Genomic DNA, 23296 nt, shown 5'->3' with positions numbered 1-23296 from the left:
TCTTTGTTTGGGGTTTTGAGTGTGGATGGTGGGGTTTTGTTTGTTAAAACTGTAAAATCTGAAAGGGTTCTTCTCTATTCTGCAGCCACCTCTCTCACCCGGCCCCCTCAATATTGCAATATCTCTAGGTAATACATGTATTCAGTTACTGCACAGAAATACTTAGGGGGTCCAGACAATAAACTAGAGCTGCGCAGCAAAATTCTTACCACCAGCAAATCTGGTGACATATAATAGGTTCACAATAAAAAGGGATTTTTCCACTTCTTGCCTCAATTTATTTTCCCAAAAAAATCTTCCAGCCAGAACAGCTAGTTGCTCACCAAAGACATATCTATGATTAAGCAGCTGTGTAAATTAGATGACATCGCTACTATACAAACAGGTTTCAGAGTAACAGCCGTGTTAGTCTGTATTCACAAAAAGAAAAGGAGTACTTGTGGCACCTTAGAGACTAACCAATTTATTTGAGCATAAGCTTTCGTGAGCTACAGCTCACTTCATCAGATGCATACTGTGGAAAATACAGAAGATGTTTTTATACACACAAACCATGAAAAAATGGGTGTTTATCACTACAAAAGGTTTTCTCTCCCCCCACCCCACTCTCCTGCTGGTAATAGCTTATCTAAAGTGATGACTCTCCTTACAATGTGTATGATAATCAAGGTGGGCCATTTCCAGCACATTTCTCCCTGGATTTGTGCTGGAAATGGCCCACCTTGATTATCGTACACATTGTAAGGAGAGTGATCACTTTAAATAAGCTGTTGCCAACAGGAGAGTGGGTTTGTTGGGGGGGGGGGGAGAAAACCTGGATTTGTGCTGGAAATGGCCCACCTTGATTATCATACACATTGTAAGGAGAGTGATCACTTTAGATAAGCTATTACCAGCAGGAGAGTGGGGTGGGGGGGGAGAGAAAACCTTTTGTAGTGATAAACACCCATTTTTTCATGGTTTGTGTGTATAAAAACATCTTCTGTATTTTCCACAGTATGCATCCAATGAAGTGAGCTGTAGCTCACGAAAGCTTATGCTCAAATAAATTGGTTAGTCTCTAAGGTGCCACAAGTACTCCTTTTCTTTTTACTATACAAACAGCATATGATGTTCTCTTAAGATGACACAGAAGATTAAGTTTCTTGTTCATTCCTCCATTTTGGCACAGAAGTTCAAAATGGCTAGAGATAAAGCTCTGAAGCTCCTAAATGCTCTTTTTTCTGATTTGGTGAACTCCATTTGCTAATGCGTATGGAGAGTGGATTTTAAAAATAAATAATACAATTTTGCCACTCAGAAGAGAGTTCTTCAGAATCAGGCTATTGGTTCCTTGTGGCTGGCACAGATTGTTTTTGAACAATTTACCAACCAAATAACTGTTTGATTTTTACAAAGCAAGTCCATGTACTGATCATTCTTCCTTTAACAGCAATTGGATTGTATCAGTCCTCTCATTCATACTCCATAAAAAATAGCATTTCAGAGTCTTCTGTCTTACAGGTATGAATTGGCATAACAGATAACTAAAATAATGGGGTGCACCAATTCGTTATAATACTAAAACACAGACTGCCGTCTCACAAGAAACATGTTAAATTATTTACCAAAATAGTGGTGACAACAATAGTCTTATTTTCTAGTCCTGTGGATTCATTCCCAAGAGGCCCGTCAATGGGATTCACAACCATTTTGTCCACTTCACTCCAATATCCAATCTGAAAAAGTTTGTAAGATATATGGACACTGGTGAATATGAATGTTCATATGTAAACATCTTATTACATTCAAGCACACCATACCCACTCCAAATATGCCACAGAAAGTTATAGTAGCTGCAGCTTTACCTATATAAACATGCAAGCATTAGACAGGAATAGACAGGAACTTGGCACAGGTAAACAAATTTTAATATTAATTTTCCTACTACGCAGGTTAAAATGTTCAGCCACATATCACCTGATGTTGGTATAAAAATCATGCTGCAGCATTGTAAAGGTTATACAAATCAGGAAGAAATGTTCACTGCTACTGCATTTGGCTTTCCTCTGAGTGGCTGGGGATGTAGGGGAGAAAAAAAATCACATTTAGAGAACCCATTAATGAGAGTTATTCTCTGAAAAGTTGTATTCTGCATCATCAGTTCAGAAAGTCATCATTAATGTTTCTTTGGATTAGTTGCTCCCACTTATCTGCTCTAAGCAGAAAAGAAAAGAAAAACAAATCTACACAATTTATTTAAAATAAAATAAGCTATTGTTTCACATAGTACTTACCAGAAATAAAAGCTCATATTTATTAGAAACAAACAGGGCACATTTTTTCTTTGCTCTGCAAGACCATTAAAATATAATCATACGAATAATCTTAATTGCAACATGGCCTTTAGATGACTATACCTTAACTTTCAGTCACCTACCTTTCCATATCACTTAGCAGGGTACAACTTTTAAGGGCATTTAGAATTAAAATTACCTTCCGGGGACCAGTATTTTTGAGCTCCATGATGTTTATTGTATAATTTATTCTCTTTCCATTCTGGTCAAACTTTATATTTCCTGTTAGACCTTCTACCTGAACCTATGTGAAATAAGAATGGAAATAGTGGTAGAGTTAAATTCGTTTATCCATAAAATACATTTTGTATTTCAATGATTGGATATTGATGCAAAAAAAAAAATAAAGACTGTATTTAGGTTTATCCTAAAAATTGTATATACCTTAATTACTAAGATGTTTTCCTGGGGCATTAGATATATTGATGCTGGTCTTCTAAATCTCTACCAACAAAGTCCAGTTTAGGAGGCAGAAAGATTCTTTCAGAACATTCACAGAGTATTTCATACAGACATTAAATTCCAGAACTGGTTCTAGAGAGACTACCTGCTTTAATGCCCTTTCTATTTCCACACCATGACCCCAGGGCACTGCTGGATTTGCAAGACAGTCTCCAGCATTTCCTCTTCTGGAGATCTCAATCCTCTGTTTACGCAAATTACGGAAAGCTTCGGTCATCACTTGAACAGCATCATAGGTCAGAGCAGATGTATACTGAAAAGGATTAAATATTATGCATTAAAAAGTGGTAAGGAGTTAAAGCTTCAACACATTTTCCAAGGCTATCATTATTAATCCATTAAAGACAAAAATACATTAAAAATAAAAAGGATGATAAAATATTCTTTGGGATTCCGTATCAGAGGGGTAGCCATGTTAGTCTGGATCTGTAAAAGTGGCAAAGAGTCCTGTGGCACCTTATAGACTAACAGACATATTGGAGCATAAGCTTTCAGGGGTGAATACCCACTTCGTCGGATGCCTGTAGTGGAAATTTCCAGAGGCAGGTATAAATATGCAAGCAAGAATCAGGCTAGGGATAACGAGGTTAGTTCGATCAGGGAGGATGAAAGTGAGGGATTGTTGTCCAGGATGGGTTGTAGAACACTGATGATGCGTTGGAGAGGTTTTAGCTGAGGACTGTATGTGATGGCCAGTGGAGTTCTGTTGGTTTCTTTCTTCGGCTTGTCTTGCAGCAGGAGGCTTTTAGGTACACGTCTGGCTCTGTTGATCTGTTTCCTTATTTCCTCATGCAGGTATCGTAGTTTTGAGAATGCTTGGTGAAGATCTTGTAGGTGTTGGTCTCTGTCTGAGGGGTTGGAGCAAATGCGGTTGTACCTCAGTGCTTGGCTGTAGACCATGGATCGTGTGATGTGTCAGGGATGGAACCTGGAGGCATGAAGGTAGGCATAGCAGTTGGGGGTTTTCAGTATAGGGTGGTGTTAACATGACCATCGCTTATTTGCACTGTGGTGTCTAGGAAGTGTACCTCCCACATAGATTGGTCCAGGCTGAGGTTGATGGTGGGGTGGAAGCTATTGAAATCGTGGTGGAATTCTTCCAGGGTTTCCTTCCCATGGGTCCGGATGATGAAGATGTCATCAATGTAACGTAGGTAGAGAAGGAGTGTGAGTGGACGAGAGCTGAGGAAGCGTTGTTCCAGGTCAGCCATAAAAATGTTGGCATATTGTGGAGCCATGCCGGTGTCCATAGCGGTGCCACTGGTCTGGAGGTATATATTGTCACCAAATTTGAAATAATTGTGTGTGAGGATAAAGTCACAAAGCTCAGCAACCAGTTGTGCTGTGATAACATCAGGGATACTGTTCCTGACAGCTTGTATTCCATCTGTGTGGGGGATGTTTGTGTAGAAAGCCTCTACATCCATGGTGTTTTCATGGAAGATCACCAATGCATTGTAGTTTTCTCAGGAAATCAGTGGTGTCACGGAGATAGCTGGTGGCGTAGGGTCTGAGTAGAGAGTCCACATATCCGGACAGTCCTTCAGTGAGTGCCAGTGCCCGAGATGATGGGGTGTCCTCACGCAAAATTATTTCAAATTTGGTGACAATATATACTAGGTTTCAGAGTAACAGCCGTGTTAGTCTGTATTTGCAAAAAGAAAAGGAGTACTTGTGGCACCTTAGAGACTAACCAATTTATTTGAGCATAAGCTTTCGTGAGCTACAGCTCACTTCATATTTTAATGAGAATTTTTCATTAGGTAGCACAACTCATGCAGAAGGCTGTAGTAATAGTAAACAAGGCAGGCTCTGGCACTGAAGTCATTTTCATATGAAACCATTAGATCTTGTGGGGGGGGGGAAGGAGAGGGAGTTTCTTTTTTTTTTTTTTTCAAACTATGTAAATTTATTGGTTAATTAAAGTGAATTTTCTCAAAAGATTTCACTCAGTGGCTATTAGAGTAATCCATAAAGCCATCTGAATTAATAGGAGATGGAAACAAAAGATTCACTGAGGCTCATGTTCATGGTCTACTCTATTGGTTGAACTTTTGATATGAAAACTCATGGGGCTTTGATTTGCTCTGGACAAGGAATACGCTTTCTTGCATGGCATTGAATTCAACAAGAAAAATATTATAGGTGAAACCAAAATCTTGGAAAACAAGTGCTGTATACAACACAATATAAATAAAGGTTTCCTAAAGATTTCCTAGGTTATGGTGTACGAATATAAATAAATATTCAAGTCATTGGAGTAGATTCAACCCTAGGTTCTACCCAAAAGGGTAGACCTGGTGCAGGGAGGATCTTACTCTTCTGGAAGATGGAGATAACTTGCAGTTCTTTAATGCCATGCCAAAACCTAACTAATGAGTGAGTATGGTCAAGGCAGCCTGGGAATGGACTGGTTCAGTCTCATTTATCTGGGCTCCTGTGGGATCCCACATACTATTTAAAGCTTCTTCCTCTTGGTGGAACCTCCAAATGAGCACACTGGTGCAAACATAACTTGCCCTCCTCAGGAGATGAATAATTCCTGGACTTCAGTGGCTCAGAGATTTGTAGTATGAATACATAATATGTTACTCTATTCATTTATGTCTTCATTCCACAAGCAATAATTCAAGCTGGAAGCTGATTTAATAAACTAAACTGAACATTTTAAAAAGGTAAATTCAGGGATAGCTTCTTCATCCCAGAGGTTAAGAGATGGTAAGTGGAATCTCTCTCCAAGCAGCCAGTGGGAGTCCTGCATTTTTACATGTGCATTTAAGGTTGAATTTTCAACCTGAAATGAGCATCCTCATAAAAGCTCAAAAAAGAAAAGTGAAATACAAAAGAACAACTTTATTTTTTGTTTACACTCTCATGGTTTCAATCCAGTGAGACTGAAGTGTCTGACACATTATGTGGAGTCGCTGAGCATGGCAATACTCTTTCTGTGTAGTTTTTCACAGTAGAAGGAAATGTGATGTGCAAAGTTTTTAATGTAAAGAACTTTGGTTAACAAACATTGCAATCAATGCCTGCAAAGGGGGAATAAAAGCTTATTAGCATTTTGTACCATCCTATAATTATTTATTCCATTTATTTTACTTTATTTTAGCTGTATGTTTATTCTTCTATGCCTCAGAAGTCTAACAAGTACTCAGGGGAAATTATGTCATTATTGGGGAGAAATGTAGTGACATGAATGAGCTAAGTGTAAAGTCCCTTTGTATAAAACACTGCACATATACATCATCTTTAAAGTGAAGGGGCTCAAAGTGATATACAAACATCTTACCTCCCTGTTTCATATGGAAAATTGATAGATGGTGATCTAGTGACATTCCTATGTTGAATTAATGGTGGAGTCAAGAACAGCACCTAAGTCTCTTGACTCCCAGACTATTTCTAATGTTATATACTTATTTGAAACATAGACTACGATAAGTGAAATACAAGTGTTTATGTGATGGTTACCATAATTATATACAGGATAAGGAATATATATAAATACATAAATTGTGTAAGTAGTATATTGATTTTCCTATATATTGGAGGCTTCATCCTCCTCTCATTTAGGAGAACACCCAATGGGAGTTTTATTTGGAACCAGTTTCACTGAGAGAAGGGTCAAGGTGTGACTATATAACATTGGGGCAGCTCTACACTACGGGGTTAAGTCGACCTAAGTTATGCAACTCCAGCTATGTGAATAATGTACCTGGAGTCAACGTACCTTAGGTTGATTTACTGCGGTGTCTACACTGCACTGGGTCGATGGAAGAAATTCTCCCGTCGACTTAACTTACGCTTCTCATTCCGGTGGAGTACCGGAGTCGACAAGAGAACGATCTGTGGTCAATTTAGTGAGTCTTCCCTAGACCCACTAAATTGATCCCCGATGAATTGATCGCCACAGCATTGATCCCCAGTAACTGTAGACATACCCTTATACACCAGTGTAACTCCACTGACATCACTGCCGTTACTTCTGATTTACAGGTTTCAGAGTAGCAGCTTTGTTTGTCTGTATCCGCAAAAAGAACAGGAGTACTTGTGACACCTTACAGACTGAAATTTATTAGAGCATAAGCTTTCGTGGGCTACAGCCCACTTCATTGGATGCATAGAATGGAACATATAGTTGGAACAGATATATTAAATACATACAGATAAGCTGGAAGTTGCCACACAAACTGTGAGAGGCTAATTAGTGAAGGTGAGCTATTATCAGCAGGAGAAAAAAACTTTTGTAGTGATAATCAAGATGGCCCATTTAGACAGTTGACAAGAAGGTGCAAGGATACTTAACTTAGGGAAATAGAGTCAATATGTGTAATGACCCAGCCACTCCCAGTCTCTATTCAAACCCAAGTTAATGGTATCTAGTTTGCACATTAATTCAAGCTCAGCAGTTTTTCGTTGGAGTCTGTTTTTGAAGCTTTTCTGTTGCCAAATTGCCACCCTGAAATCTTTCACTGAGTGGCCAGAGAGGTTGAAGTGTTCTCCTACTGGTTTTTGAATGTTATGATTCCTGATGTCAGGTTTGTGTCCATTTATTCTTTTGCGTAGAGACTGTCCGGTTTGGCCAGTGTACATGGCAGAGCGGCATTGCTGGCACATGATGGCTTATATCACATTGGTAGATTTGCAGGTGAACGAGCCCCTGATGGCGTGGCTAATGTGATTAGGTCCTATGATGGTGTCACTTGAATAAATATGTGGACAGAGTTGGCATTGGGCTTTGTTGCAAGAATAGGTTCCTGGGTTAGTGTTTTTGTTGTGTGGTGTGTGGTTGCTGGAGAATATTTGCTTCAGGTTGGGGGGCTGTCTGTAAGCAAGGACTGGTCTGTCTCCCAAGATCTGTGAGAGTGAGGGATCATTTTTCAGGATAGGTTGTAAATCTTTGATGATGCGCTGGAGAGGTTTTAGTTGGGGGCTGAAGGTGATGGCTAGTGGCGTTCTGTTATTTTCTTTGTTGGGCCTGTCCTGTAGTAGGTGACTTATGGGTACTCTTCTGGCTCTGTCAATCTGTTTTTTCACTTCAGCAGGTGGATATTGTAGTTTTAAGAATGCTTGACAGAGATCTTGTAGGTGTTCGTCTCTGTCTGAGGGATTGGAGCAACTGCGGTTGTATCTTAGAGCTTGGCTGTAGACAATGAATCATGTGGTGTGTCCTGGATGGAAGCTGGAGGCATGTAGGTAAGCATAGCGGTCAGTAGGTTTCTCGTATAGGGTGGTGTTTATGTGACCGTTGCTTATTAGCACAGTAGTGTCCAGGAAATGGACCGCTTGTGTGGACTGGTCTAGGCTCAGGTTGATGGTGGGATGGAAATTGTTGAAATCATGGTGGAATTCCTCAAGGGCTTCTTTTCCATGGGTCCAAATGATGCAGATGTCATCAATGTAGCGCAAGTAGAGTAGGGGCATTAGGGGACGAGAGCTAAAGAAGCGTTGTTCTAAGTCAGCCATAGAAATGGTAGCATACTGTGGGGTCATGTGGGTACCCATAGCTGTGCCGCTGACTTGAAGATATATATTGTCCCCAAATGTGAAATAGTTGTGGGTGAGGACAAAGTCACAAAGGTCAGCCACCAGGTTTGCCGTGACATTATCGGGGATACAGTTCCTGATAGCTAGTGGTCCATTCTCTGTGTGGAATGTTGGTGTAGTGGTCTTCTACAGCCACAGTGGCCAGAATGGTGTTTTCTGGAAGATCACCGATGGATTGCAGTTTCCTCAGGAAGACAGTGGTGTCTCGAAGATAGCTGACAGTGCTCGAAGCATAGTGCCTGAGGAGAGAATCCACATAGCCAGACATTTCCTGGACACTACATTTCCTGGACACAACTATAATTAAGTCTCTCTAACCTACATCTCTTTTGACATGGCCCCAAGAAAGAGTTATGTAGGGTTCTGCCAAAATGTTTTCAATCTGCCTATGTGATGGAATTATTTCCTTTGGGTAATAATGAAATAGAGTGTTTTAATTGAAGTTAGATGTTAAATAGACACTAAAATGTACAATCTTATTATTATATAAACAGTCCATATTAAATAGAACTGGACAAAAATGGCAACGTTTTACTTAATTTTACATAATTTTCATGGCATAATTAAAAATAGTTGTGAAAACAGCAAAATGTTATAAGCATTATCTCAATGAGATCTAACATGCAGGAAACTCTATTGATTAGATGTTAACATTGCATTTGTGTGTGTTAGTCTGTTCTCTGCTGCTCTGAAATGATTCTTTCAAGCTCATGTGGATTCTGGTTTAATTGTTCCTTGCAAGTTCTCCTGTGATATCCTGCACACCGTCATGACAGGGCTTGGTAATGTAAATAATTATTTTTAATATAAATTATAGAGCTGGTCAGCTACTATACTACTAGTGTCACAAATGCACAATGTTCATATTCCAAATGGCAGTTTGATTTGATCATGATCATGCCTCTTTTCATTTGTTCTGTGTCAGTATTAGCATGAATGAGTTTTTGTTCCCATGGGTGTTTGGCAACAGTTGTACTTTGTATGGAATATGGTTCTCCATCCAAAGTGTAAAAGGGCTTTATGCAAGGGAACTATGGGAATATTTGGGGGAAGTCATGGTACAAAACACCTATGCATTCTGGCTACTGATGGGCAACACTCAAATGCCAGGGAAATTTGGTGTAGTTCACAAAAGTCCCCAAAAGTTTGACTGCTTATCCATTCCTCTTTGATCTGTAAATTGGGATGGAGCTCTTGTGAGAAAACACATTCAATATTTACAGGAGTTCTTGCTGGTTTGTAAATACCAGGGGAGCAATTTTACTGGCAGAACATCAATATTTCCATTCCCAGTCCCAAACAGAAGCAGAAAACAGAAATGAATAAAAATCAAAACAATATTAACTGAAAATTTTGAAATATTAAAGAAGTTTCAATTCTGGGGATGGTCAGAGATCCAGGTCAATACTTATTTTATCTGAACTGATTCATCTGGCCTTAATTAATGCTAGTTTCTACGGGGAGAAATTGAGATCCAGATGGATTTTCATTAAAAGTGTTTTTTCTAATGGAATTACAGCTGACCTTAAGCTACAGAGGCACCAAAAGCAGCTGTAATAAGGTTATTACTATTTATTTATACAACGACATGGGCACACAGAATACTGCACGACAAATAACAGGTACCCTGCTTTGAAATGCTCACTTGTTCTTAAGGGCAAAAGCTGGTACAGAAGAGCAAGTAATGTGCAGAAACTAGGGCTGTCGATTAATCGCACTTAACTCATGCGATTAACTCAAAAAAATGAACTGAGATTAAAAAATTAATCGTGATTAATCGCAGTTTTAATCGCACTGTTAAACAATAATTCTAACTGAGATTTATTAAATATTTTGGATGTTTTTCTACATTTTCATATATATTGTATTCTGTGTTGTAACTGAAATCAAAGTGTATATTACAAATATTTGCACTGTAAAATGATAAAAGAAATAGTATTTTTCAATTCACCTTATACAAGTACTGTAGTGCAATCTCTTTGTCGTGAAAGTGCAACTTACAAATGTAGAATTATTTTGTTACGTAACTGCACTCAAAAACAAAACAATGTAAAACTTCAGAGCCTACAAGTCCACTCAGTCCTACTTCTTGTTCAGCCAATCACTAAGACAAGCAGGTTTGTTTGCATTCAGAGGAGGTACTGATGTCCTCTTCTTATTTACAATGTCACCAGAAAGTGAGAACAGGCATTTGCATGGCACTTTTGCAGCTGGCATTGCAAGGTATTTACGTGGCAGATATGCTAAACATTCGTATGCCCTTCATGCTTCGGCCACCATTCGAGAGGACATGCTTGCATGCTGATGACGCGCATTAAAAAAATAATGTGTTAATTAAATTTGTGACAATTCCTTGGGGGAGAATTGTATGTCCCCTGCTCTGTTTTACCCGCATTCTGCCATATATTTCATGTTATAGCAGTCTCGGATGATGACCCAGCACATGTTGTTCATTTCAAGAACACTTGCGCTGCAGATTTCACAAAACGTAAAGAAGGAACCAACGTGAGATTTCTAAAGATAGCTATAGCACGCAACCCAAGGATTAAGAATCTGAAGTGCCTTCAAAAATCTGAGAGGGATGAGGTGTGGAGCATGCTTTCAGAAGTCTTCAAAGACCAACACTCCGATCCAGAAACTACAGAACCTGAATCACCAAAAAAGAAAATCAACCTTCTGTGGTGGCATCTGACTCAGTTAATGAAAATGAACATGCGCCGGCGCACACTACTTTGGATTGTTATCGACCAGAACCCGTCATCAGCATGGACGCATGTCCCCTGGAATGGTGGCTGAAGCATGAATGGACATATGAATCTTTAGCACATCTGACACATAAATATCTTGTGACTCTGGCTACTACAGTGCCGTGAGAATGCCTGTTCTCACTTTCAGGTGACATTGTAAACAAGAAGCAGGCAGCATTATCTCTTGCAAATGTAAAGCAACTTTTTTATCTGAGTGATTGGCTGAACAAGAAGTAGGACTGAGTGGACTTGCAGGCTAACATTTTACATTGTTTATTTTTCAATGCAGTTTTTTGTACATAATTCTACATTTGTAAGTTCAACTTTCATGATAAAGAAATTGAACTACAGTATTTGTATTAGGTGAATTGAAAAATACTATTTCTTTTGGTTTTTTACAGTGCAAATACTTGTAATAAAAATAAATATAAAGTTAGCACTGTACACTTTGTATTGTGTTGTAATTAATATCAATTTATTTGAAAATGTAGAAAACATCCAAAATATTTAAATAAATTGTATTCTATTATTGTTTAACAGTGCAATTAATCATGCTATTAATCGCAATTTGTTTTTTAATCGTGCAATTAATTGCGATTAATTTTTTTTAATCGCTTGACAGCCCTAGCATAAACAAAGAGATATTTCTTCATAATATTTGGAATGTGTCACAGAACAAAGTAGGATGCGGGAGGTAGTCAGCAGAGAAAGGGAAAACAAGAATGGACATATTTTAAAAAACCAAGGAGTTGAGATGATCCTAGAATGCATCAAAGTTAAATGGGATGTGGATCCACCAAAACTTCAGATCTCTTCCCACCCAACAGACTATGCCTTTCACTCCTGGCCTGCATGCACAAGATGGAATTTGTTTTACACCCGTCACCAGTTATGGATTTAAGGAGAAATTGATGAGTGAGGATCTATGGTCTTAGTGATGCAGGACGTCAGATTAGAGGATCACAATTTTAAAAGCCTTCTGGCTTTAACATCTATGAATACCATGGTATCCGAGCACTTCTCCCCCACAAGCCTAGAGAGACACTTGTCTTTTTCCTACTCCTAAGTCCTTGATTTTGCTCTCATGAGAAGCACCTATGACTACCTACACAGATAGCTGGATGAAATTATTCAAAAGCGTGCAATGTCGCCTCCTGCTACTCTGGGTCCAATTTACTGCTTTGTCCAAGCCTTCCCTGATCATGGACTATAGATCTCAAGCATCCAGTCTTAATCAGCAGGTGAGATGATTTAATGATGTTTGTTCAGAGAACTAAGTTACAATTCCATTCGCTGCTGAGATAGGCATTTATTTTTCCGCTGCTATAGTCAATCATTTATGCACAATCTAGAGACAATTCAATCTTGAAGCAGACACAAAGGTTTACAAGGCATCTACTCAGTGCTGTTAAAAAGAAATAGTCTCTGAACTTTGCTATTAAAACAGTGCCTCATGTCTATGACCTTTTGTCTAAATGTATTATATGATAAGGAATATAATAATATTTTTATCCCTTGATACACTTCTTATTGAACAAGAACAATGTATCAAGTATTAAAATAAAGCAGTGCAGAGGATGTTACAGTTTTTAACACAACTCTTTACTCAGCATCCCTTTTTCAACATACCTAAATTTAATACAAAAAAATGTGTTCTCCCTTGAGGCTTTTTTCCCTTTCCCCACAATGCCCCTTATTGTAGGTCTGTTCTAAGCAAGGACATGAAACAATGAACAAAGCATGAATTTACCATAGCCTTGCAAACATGTGAAACATGTAGCTAGCAGAAAAGAGATAGTAGGATAGTAAGCAAGGTGTGATACCTTGCAGCTGTGGTCTAGCACATGGAGCAGTGCGTGAACAGCTCATGATCTAGATGGGGAGGGGCTACAAAAATCAGTAGACCAACCATAAAGTATGTGATGTACTAACCAACAGTATTAAGTATAAGCATATATAAGATGACACACGATTATGTACACTGGATGTGGGGTATACCCTGTACCCACCCTACACTTGAGCCTGATCAACTCAAGTATGGTTTGACTGTATGCCAATAAAGAAACCTCAGTGAGTTCAGAGTCAAGCTGAGTTCTTGGGTGACCGATTGGATAAGGTCTCAGAGGCTACTGAATGTTTAAGGTCTCAGAAGCCAACCCAACATACTCCTGAGTCTCTGGCCTCAGAGCCTACTCCAACAATTATGAGGGCTTGCAAGGAATTGAGCTTCCTCCTACCTCACCAAAAAGTCTAAATAGTGTATATAATAACATATAGCACTTTTCACAAATTGATCTCAAAGCACTTTACAAAGGGAAGTATGTGCCGTTATCTGCACTTTCTAGATGAGGAAACAGAGGCACAGAATGATGAAACATCAGTAGCATAGCCAGAAAAAGAAAAAAGGCCAACCCTAATTTACTGTAAACAATTTTGAACATATTATTTTGGATCATCATTGCATGGATGCATAAAATCTCCTTCCTGAAACACAAATTCCCATAGAAGCAGAACACTATATCACAGTTTACAAACAGCATTTTAAAAATATAAACTATTGATAAGATGCCAACAACAGCATTTCAGCCTATTATTCCAGCAGTGAAAATAGACCAGGTGAAAAAATACACAATAGAGGATGAAAATGAGATGTAGAAATAAAAAACCAAAGTCTCCAGCAGCGCTGAAAATGGATTTGAAAGGACTGATGTGAATGTTAAAGTGTAAACATGTTTGATATGTAAATAAAACTGATTGCTCATTCTGAAAGGATTATTAGATTAATATTTTGGTACTGATATACAGATACAGGAAATATCAAACTGGTGTGAAAAGGAGATTTAAAAAGAAAAAACAACACTAACATGCCTCAGTGAATTTAAAGCTGTTCCTACCTATTTTTGGTTTTGGTTGTGGGTTGTTGTTGTTTGTTTGTTTTTTAACGTGACTATGTAGCAAACTCAAAATTTAAAAAGGTCACAGTATCACCTTTTTTATTCTATAGACAAAAAATTGTAAGAGCTGAGAAACAAAGGACTAGTTTTTAATTTCTTCTGTCAGCATCCTGTATTACTATTATTAGTATAATAAATTATATGACCTGTTGCCACTGTGGACAGAAGAATATATATTAGACTAACTTATTCTTGCCTATTGTTTCACCACTGCACTCATACCATAAGCAAATAAATATTTACTCTTCTCCACAGCCTGTTCGTCCACCCAGGAAAGAAAAAAGAAAAAAAACTCTCATAAACTAATATAAAATGTTATGTAAAAGCCATTAAGTTTCTTTGATTTACAGCAAATGTATTCCGGATCCCCAATCAACATTCCTTTTTAATTAAAATTAGTAATCAAAGCACCATTAAGTATGGTTAAAAATATCATTCATGATTCTGGGTTATTAGTCAACCAAGATGAAGTTATTGAGATGATCTTCAAAACAGTTTCGTATAATCATTTTGCTGGAAGAAATCCAACAATACTTCACTAAAAGATAATTGAAAACAGCACTTTATAGGAAGTAGGAGAAAACAGCATTTTTCATAGCAGCATAGACTAACAGCCCAGTATCTTGTATTCTAAAATGGTCAGTGTCAGATGAATGAAAAGAGCTGTTAAAACCCCATTAAGCTCCTTAACTGTGCTTTTTTTAAACAGACCCTTATGGGAAAGTCCTACACAGATTAATGGAGATAAAGCCTAGGGCTACGCTTGTACAGAAATTAAATAACATTCTATAGAAATGACTCTACAGCCATATAGAATTTCATATTGAAAGGTATCCTTTCTACAGAATTTTGAGCTCAACCTCCAGAATATAACAGAGAATGATAGCCTCACCATAAGATTATTTATCTTGTTTTTTTTAAAAACTGTAGAAATGTTCTCATTTTCTATTATGGCATGTAGGAGGAAGAAGGGTATGGTCTTGCAATGTGCTAATCACTCAGCACGGCAATAAAGTCAATAGGAGCTGAGGGTGCCGAAGGAAGAGTTCAGCATCTTACAGGCTCAGGATAAATGAAGGAGCACACTAATACCCCAGCAGTACCATTTTTCAAAAAATAATATGTGCAGTACATCCCCAAAACATCATAATATGTGATAAACCAGCATCACCATTCTATGGGGAAACACCCACCGAAAATATATAAAAATCCAGCATCTACTTCCCCCTTCAATACTATCATATACCCCCAGGAGAAACAAGCATTCACTCAGCTCCACCTTCTGACCTTCCTCATCTCCTTTGTCTCATGAGCTCTGAGGACCTTTCTTCCTCTGCTGTTTCAGCCTCGTGTCTCATTCCGATACTGTACGCATCTTTCTCTTCTGCCACATGGCCCGACTCTTCCTTTTTTCCCCTCATCTTAGAGCTTTCAGGCCCATTCTTACTCCTCTTTGCCCCCTCTTTGAACCCTAAGGTTCCTTTCTGCTTCACTGTCCCTCCTTTATAGTCTGGGGGCCCTTATTCTATTTGAGCTCGTGAACCTATCCTGCTCCCTATGCCACATTTAGATTTTTTTCCCCCCTGCTTTGGACTGGTGGAGGGCCTCTGCATTGTGTGGCCAGATGTATGAGTGATCCTCTTCATGGGTGTGGAGTGCAAGGAGCAGGAGATTTAAAATGCTCAGATTAGTTATATGCAGTCTGGGCTGGCTGCTGCCTAATGCAACCCCTCCTTAGGCCACAAAAATGTGAAGAGGAAGCTCCACTGGGGCGGACAGGAAATGAGAACAGTAGTTCTGCTGCTGCTTTTTCTGTGTGCCTGTACCCTGCCGACTGCAGATCCTACTGGTGCCACTTGACTGAGAGTAGGTCAGACAACAAAAGAAGCTGAGCAACAAGCAGGGGCATGTCAAGAATCAGTTATATAGTAAAGATTTTGGCCCGCTGTCCTACAAATGCTTCCTTCCACAGAAGTGGAGTCTTTGGATCTGGATTTTGTGGGTCCATTGGCACCCATGTACCATGTCACCAGATCTGTGGCTCTACGGATCCTGCATTAATCCACCCCTGCTTGCACTGATCAGTAGTTCAACTTTTTCAAAAAATCTGAAGCATTTTGGATTAATGATCATTTAAAGGACCAAAGGAGCCTTAAACTGTTAATATGGTGCATTCAGATTTATATTTGCAATTTTTTATGCACGCATTTTTTTCCACCCCTAATTTTTTGCAAACTTACATTTGTAGTTCCAAGGAGTATTTGTCTAGTCAAATCAGGTAGTAAATCAGCCAACTATCAGATCTGCATCCCAATATTTTGTGCACACAAATCTGACTGGATAAGCAAAATAATAGGCATGAAAAGATTGCATGCACAAAAAATTGCAAATGCAAAACTGCAGGCACAGTTTTAAAGGCCACTTTTGAAAACATGGCCCCAATTCCATCTCAGTGTTCTGGTTACATAAAGTCATAAATCCTAAAATTCATTAACTCAGCCTTTATAAATTACTGTAGTCTCTGTGGAACTACTTGATTGTCAACCTAATCAATCATGCTTTTCCCATTAACACTGTTGCAGGTACAGAAGAATAGCATTTATATAACCCTTATTAATAAGTTTGACATTACTGAACAATTTTACAATGTGGTGTAAACATAGGAAACATATCTACTAATGGCAGTCGTCTAACTCATAAATTGTACATTTGTTTCCACTTAATGGAGTACATCTATGATGCATGTTCTGAAATTCCATTTTAAACAAGAGTTCTCACTGTTCTTTTCCTCATTATTTATGAGTTTATTCAGTCCTTTCTTTAGTTGCAGAAATAAATGAATTATTCTATCTGATATGTAATCTACTGTATATCATGCCTATGTACATTAGGTAAAGTACCAATGCTGAAGTCAAATGGTCAGCCTTGCATTACAAACCTCATTTTTCCTGAATTAACTGTTTGGGATGGGGTGAAGTGTTGTCAACTCTCACAGTGTTATTATGAATCTCACAGAACTGTTGAGTATTTTTCTTAAAGCTGCAGCTCCTGGTATCAGGTGATTATGTCAAAATATGTTCTTTTTTTTTTTTTTTTTTTTTTTTAAAGTGTCCATTTTTCATGGCTGTGAAGAAAAGCTTGAAAATATGAACCCCTAAAGTCTCAAAAAACAGAAGGCAAATAAAAAGAACCCAACACTTATTATTTTGTTAAAATATCATGATTTGGGGGGGGACGACCAATCTTATGATTTTTCAATGGTGCTGACAATACTGGGGGGGTAAGAAACTTGAAGTGGTCAGCCATAAAAGATCTCAGTCAGTGAGCAAATTTTGTATAATTTTTTATAAATGTCAACAACATTGTACTAACGATTGTTTAGTTAGTTACACAAGGTAGGCCTAGATTTGCTTAATAGTGTGTACATGGATCTAGTGTATGCGATCATTTAGTGATTGACCACAGTGACTACAGAGCCTACTACTTTCTCAGAACTAAAGGATTTTGCCTTGACCTCAGGCTTTCCTTTTGGTATTGACAGTACTATGTTCAATTCCAGCTGATATACTTGCTTCCTGAGTGGGTACATACGGCCATGGTTTGTTATAGAATGAGAGCTGAACTACAGTGGGCCTGCAATGCTTGACATGAGCTTGTCTAATGGGGAATTTGTACTATGTTGGCCTTGTTCGTGTAATCATAACTTCTTCTAGTTCCAGTGACCATCCAATCTATTACTATCACACACCTAATGGCGTTCAAGTTGTAGGGACTTGAGCTTTTGCTGTAGCAGGTCCCAGATTTGGTTGCAGCTGATGTCAGTGGTGTCTTTATGTGCATGATGTGGCCATGATTTATTACATGTGCATGCATCATTTGCACATGTAGTTCTTCAGGGAATGGTCTTTATTTTTGTGTTCTATATAGTTGTAGGTGCTTCACAGTAATAATGTATCTGATAGTGCTTTGAGCTTGTTATTATTTTATTATTTTGCATTTTCAAAATTAAATGTAACTTTTGCTTTGGCTGCATGACAAGGAAAATAAATACAATTCCAGTTCAGTGGGGGCTAAAGAGGGGAGTCCAAGATCCATAGATCTGCTGGCTGTTTTAGAAATGTATATGGAAAATGAGAACAACCACAATTACAATTAATAGGATAAAATATTATAAGGTATATATCTTATAAAGTATCAATCCTGAAAGATGCTGAGTCCCAAACCAGTAAAGCATGGACTTCAGTATATTAAAAAGTATATATTAAAAATAATTAGCAAAAACATCATTTAGCCTCAGTTACAACAGGCATATCTAATTATGGTGTAATTGACAAAACAAGCTTTCCCAATCCTACATAATTTATGCTGTAAGACTCTGCAATCCCCAATTATTTAAAAATTATATATTAAAAATTGTATTACAAAGAAAGTGATTCACTAGTGATATTGTTGTGGGTAACTTTTGAATTGGGCTTCAATAAATTTTATTTTTCTTAAAAAGCAAGTTCCCCTTTAAATTCATTTTTTTGCACTGCATTCCATTTTATCATGTAAACTGGCCCTTTGCATTTCCATCTGGATGTTAGTAAGAAGAACACAAGGCAGCAGTAGCACCAGTGCCACCAACCAAAGGGCATCTGCAGTGACTAGGCTGGGGGCATGTAACCTCCTTTAATTTACATATCCATAATAGAAAACTCCTATTAGCTCATGTCCATTTGATACAGAATCTGTGATGTTATCTTTGGAATTACACTTGAATAATGTGACTAAATATTACTAATACTTATCACTTTCAGACAAAACTGTGCCATATAGGCACAGCCCATGGTAGGGAAGGCATTCTGCTTTGCCCCTATCTCCCTTGTGCAGGGAACGGAGTATGGTATGTCTCTGTCCTCCTATGCACTGACAGGCAGGGCTGTCTGGCTGTGTGTGTGTATGAAAAGGGTAAAATGCTATACCAAAAGAATGTACTAGTGGGTATGTAGAATATTGCCCCTAGAAAGTAGGATATCTCCAGAAGCTCCCAAGTGTACCCAGTATAATGTACCTCACAATAGTGTTTGAATGACTTCTTGCATTTGTAAATTGGTTTAATAATTTTAACATACTTTTTATATAGCTGTTGTTGTTTGAACATTAAGTATTATTCATTGGACCATTCCTGCCCTCCTTGCTGAGACAACATAAAAACCCAAAGAATGCAAGTTCAGATCCAATGGTTGTTATATCATTATATTAAAACTAAAGGTATTCCTTAAGATACAGTTCAGTTTTTGTTCTAATCAATAAACACAGAAGCATCAGTAGCAGATGACTTTGTTTCCATAAAAGACAACTGTTCCCACTCATCCCTTTCAAACAATAGCAGAGGTGAAAGCTGGAAGATTTAGAAGAATTACACATCAGAGCTTCATAGATTTTAAGGCTACAATGGATTATTATGATAATCTAATGTGACCTCCCGCAAAACACAGGCTATAGAAGTTTGTGTAGTAACTTCTGCATCAAGGTCATAACTTTTGATTCAATTAGAGTATATATTTTAGAAAGTCAGCCAATCTGATTTAAAAACTTCTAGTTATGAAGAATACACCAAATCCCTAGATAAGTTTATTCAGTGGTTAAAGTCCTTACTGTTAAAAATTTGAAAACTAGAAATTTATTTCCAATTTGAATTTGTCTAGCTTCAACTTTCACCCATTAGAGCTTATCATGCATTTTTTATAAAAATGTATACATATTAAATGAATTAGCCTACTGTACTTGATTCACACAGTCACAATTTTCTGCACAGCATAGTTAGGAATTCAACAAATTTCCAACAGCCATAATACTTAAACAGTCAAGCTCCTTATATAGGCAAAGGAAGTATTAACAAAGGATGGACTAGCGTATATTGCCACATTCTACATTGCTGTTTATTTTGGGAGATACTTCAGTATGACTCTTCATAGATGCATAGAATGAAATCCAAAACCCCCATTAACTTCAGTGAGACCAGGGTTTCACCCATAGATTTTTAAGGCCAACATTTTGTGGTTAGACTAGAGTTTGTCTTTCAGAAAGACATCCAATCTTGATTTAAATACTAAAGTCTTGTGCATTTAGCATATCCCTTGGTAATCTGTTCCAATGATTAATTATTCTCACTGTTAAAAATTTGCATCTTATTTCCAGTTTGACATTGCTGACTTCACCTTCCGCATTTGGATCTTATTATAACTGTATCTCTTAAAGAGCCCAATAATATCACATTTCTTCACCCTGTGTAGGTACCACTATACTTATAGATAAGGTTGGTAAGATTTGATTTCTAATATAATTTTGATGGATAATATTGATGTTTATTTTTAAGCATTTTTTTATTTTTATCGATTTAAATTTTCATGGGCAAAATTATGAGTTTTAAAGTTTTTTTTTATTTATCAGTTTACAGTTGTGGGAAATTATGGGTGAATCAGACAATAATTATTTAATGATAGTAAACATTGAAATTCTAAAAGTAAAAGCTTTATAACTGCTAAAACACAAAAAGAGAGACAAGGTGGGAGAGATAATATCTTTTATTGGACCAACTTCTATTGGTGAGAGGGATGCCGAAGCTGGTCCAGTAAAAGATATTACTTCACATTCTAATATCCTGGGACCAACATGGCTATAACAACACTGCATAAAACACAAATTGTCAACATCACACATCAAACTATACAAAATAAACATCCTTAAACTCTAATAAGTTCTCAAGCAGCATTTTTCTTACTTTATTTCTAAATTTCAATGATTAATGGGGGAAACATTTTTTCATCAGTTTGCATGTGTATGGTGAAATAGACCTTTACTGACATTTACCAATAAAAGTCTAATCCTTCCTTATAAACCACGATGATCAAATGGCCTCACAACCTACTTCCTGATAAGCAAAATAGCTTGAGCTCCTTTTGTCTTTTATTGTAAAATATACTTTTCAGACCAGAATCAATTTCACTGTGATAATCTGAGGAGTAAGGTAGAGTAAGGGACGGGGGGGAGGGAATAGGGCCCTAAGGAAAGCAGCAGCCTTCAAAGAACTCAGAAGAGAACAACTTATAGGTTGTATTCATCATTCACAGCCAAACCATACCTTCAATCAGTGCACTAGTGCAAATTGCACATGTGAACTGAGGCAGGATGCAGTCCTAACCTTGTTCTGTCAGGGAAATAGGATAAGGGATTCTTGTGCACATAACTTTTTTAACCAATCATATGCACAAAGGTAACTGCAATAAAATAATGTCATTGACTGAGTCCGAAAAAACGTCACAATTAAGTAACCAGCTATATTCATTTTTACTTTACATTATATTATGGTTGTTGCACATTTTTTGTTTGTTTTCTGCACTTCATAGTCCCGATGAGAATTTTTATCAACAGACGAGAACTGTTATCTATTTCCTTATGGTTAGTATAAAGCAGTAAAGATAACATGCTACTTATGTAAACACATTTTAGTCCCAATACATATTTCCCCTGCAACTTCTGATTATTTGATTTAATTGTGCTGAATCTATAAATAAATACTAAAATCATTAAGTATTAACAGAGCAGTGTTCATCTTCAATATGCCTTACTAACATTAATTGATCCTTACAACACCCCTATCAAGTATGAAAGTATTATTATCCTGATTTTCCCAAGAGGGGAAACTAAGACAGAAATTAAATGACTAGTTCGATGAGTCACTCAGGACTGAAATCAGACCACACCTCTCTTTTAGTATAGTACAGTTTATTGTGAATATTTTAATTTTAAAACAGGCTTTGTTTGACTTAAATATCTCTCTCAAAATACAAAGCTTTTCCACGCATTTATAAGCCACTTATTTTTCAGGATATTGCAGGAAGATGATGATACTGTGGACGTGTGTGCTCCTGAGTGTGCTTGTGAGTGCATGTATGTTTTCATCTAGAAGATTTAAGGAAGAGATTTTAAAATAAAGAAAAAAAAAATAAACCCCAAAAATGTCAGTGCCTATATGGTCATATCATAAACAACTGCACAACATGCTGCCAGGCACAACTTTACAGTGCTACAAAAAAATTAAAGTTATCTTGAACATTTGTGACAGTACAGGATCTCTGTTCAAACAGCCCTAAGGGAGAGAATGTTAAAAGTAGCTTGGAGGAACATAAAACGTTGTTGGCATGGCTGATTTCATATGCCTTGCTCTATCTTTTGTCTTTTTCCCCAAACCCACCCCATCTTCTCTTCTATCTAAGTTAAAATAAATAAAAAATATACCTTGACTGTACTGGTGTGTGCTCCTGGATATTCTTTTTCTTCCAATGTTGACCAGCGCTGTACAAATTTTGATACCAGGGGGTCATCATAGTCCACTATCTGAAAGCCTGAGACATTAGCTCCTCCAAACTGGATTTTTGATAAATCTCCGTCAGTAAATCCCTGGGCACAGAAAACATGTGTCCGTTATTTCACCACATCTATCAGATTAGTAGGTACAAGTAAAGAGAGTTATCATGCAATTTTTATTGCAGAAATGTAACTCAACATTTCCCTTTCTTAGGGATCTGGGCGCAGACCAGAGCTCTGATGGCCAGCAGTGGCTGGGAACACTGAAGATACAGAGAGTGTCTTGTTACTCTCCTTTACCAATTAAAAGCTGAACTCAGCAAGTCCTTTTTAATTATGAGAATTTACTCATGTGAGCAATCCCATTTGTTTCAATGGGACTACTCGTGTGAGTAAGTGCTCACTATCATGAAAAACAGCCACACAATCTATCCCTAACCAGTGACAGTGAGTCAGTCACTGTCTCACTCAAGGGAAGATTGCTATGATCTGCCTTCTCAGAGAGTATGTGGGAAGACCCTTATAAGCCTCCCTGTAATAAAATACTATTTTTTCTGGAATGAATATTCTTATTCTGTCATGGAAATAAAGTTGTTCTAGCCTAGAGAATGAAGCAAGTCATTTTAAGACAAATTGTTCAGGCCAGATTCCACCCACAGATACATGGGAACAGGGCTCCCACTAAAAATCTGTGGAAGCCAAATACATGAACATGGCCTAGTTATGTCCCTGCTTCACGTATATGCAATAAAGAGAAAATGAATTACAGTGAAGTGTCACTAGCCCACATTAAATGAGGGGAAATATGTTAATTTTGATAAACTAGCTGTCAAATAAGCAGGTGATTTTTCAATTACATCTCATTTTTTCTTTATGCTGTATGAAGAAAAGACCAGTG

At 37.6% G+C, this 23296-nt stretch overlaps 1 protein-coding gene across 5 annotated transcripts in view; it reads right to left on the bottom strand.

Annotated features, from left to right (window-relative positions):
- The window catches only part of GRIA2 (glutamate ionotropic receptor AMPA type subunit 2), a 114153-nt gene that overhangs the window by 32297 nt on the left and 58560 nt on the right, over nt 1-23296 (bottom strand). For all 5 annotated transcript variants that reach the window (XR_012639303.1, XM_074951057.1, XM_074951058.1 and 2 more), the window contains exons 6-9: nt 22330-22491; nt 2884-3051; nt 2476-2580; nt 1608-1718 (exon numbers count right to left, since the gene is read on the bottom strand). Coding sequence is in view for 4 of the 5 variants with exons in the window: in XM_074951057.1 (XP_074807158.1) it covers nt 1608-1718; nt 2476-2580; nt 2884-3051; nt 22330-22491 (546 nt within the window). In the remaining variant the exon portion in view is untranslated. The remainder of the gene's footprint in view (nt 1-1607; nt 1719-2475; nt 2581-2883; nt 3052-22329; nt 22492-23296) is intronic.

Source organism: Natator depressus, chromosome 4 (genome assembly GCF_965152275.1).
Source record: "Natator depressus isolate rNatDep1 chromosome 4, rNatDep2.hap1, whole genome shotgun sequence".
In the NCBI taxonomy this organism is placed as follows: Eukaryota; Metazoa; Chordata; order Testudines; family Cheloniidae; genus Natator; species Natator depressus.
The sequence above is the reverse complement of the archived record's forward strand: the minus strand, read 5'-3'. Positions and strand labels throughout refer to the sequence as shown.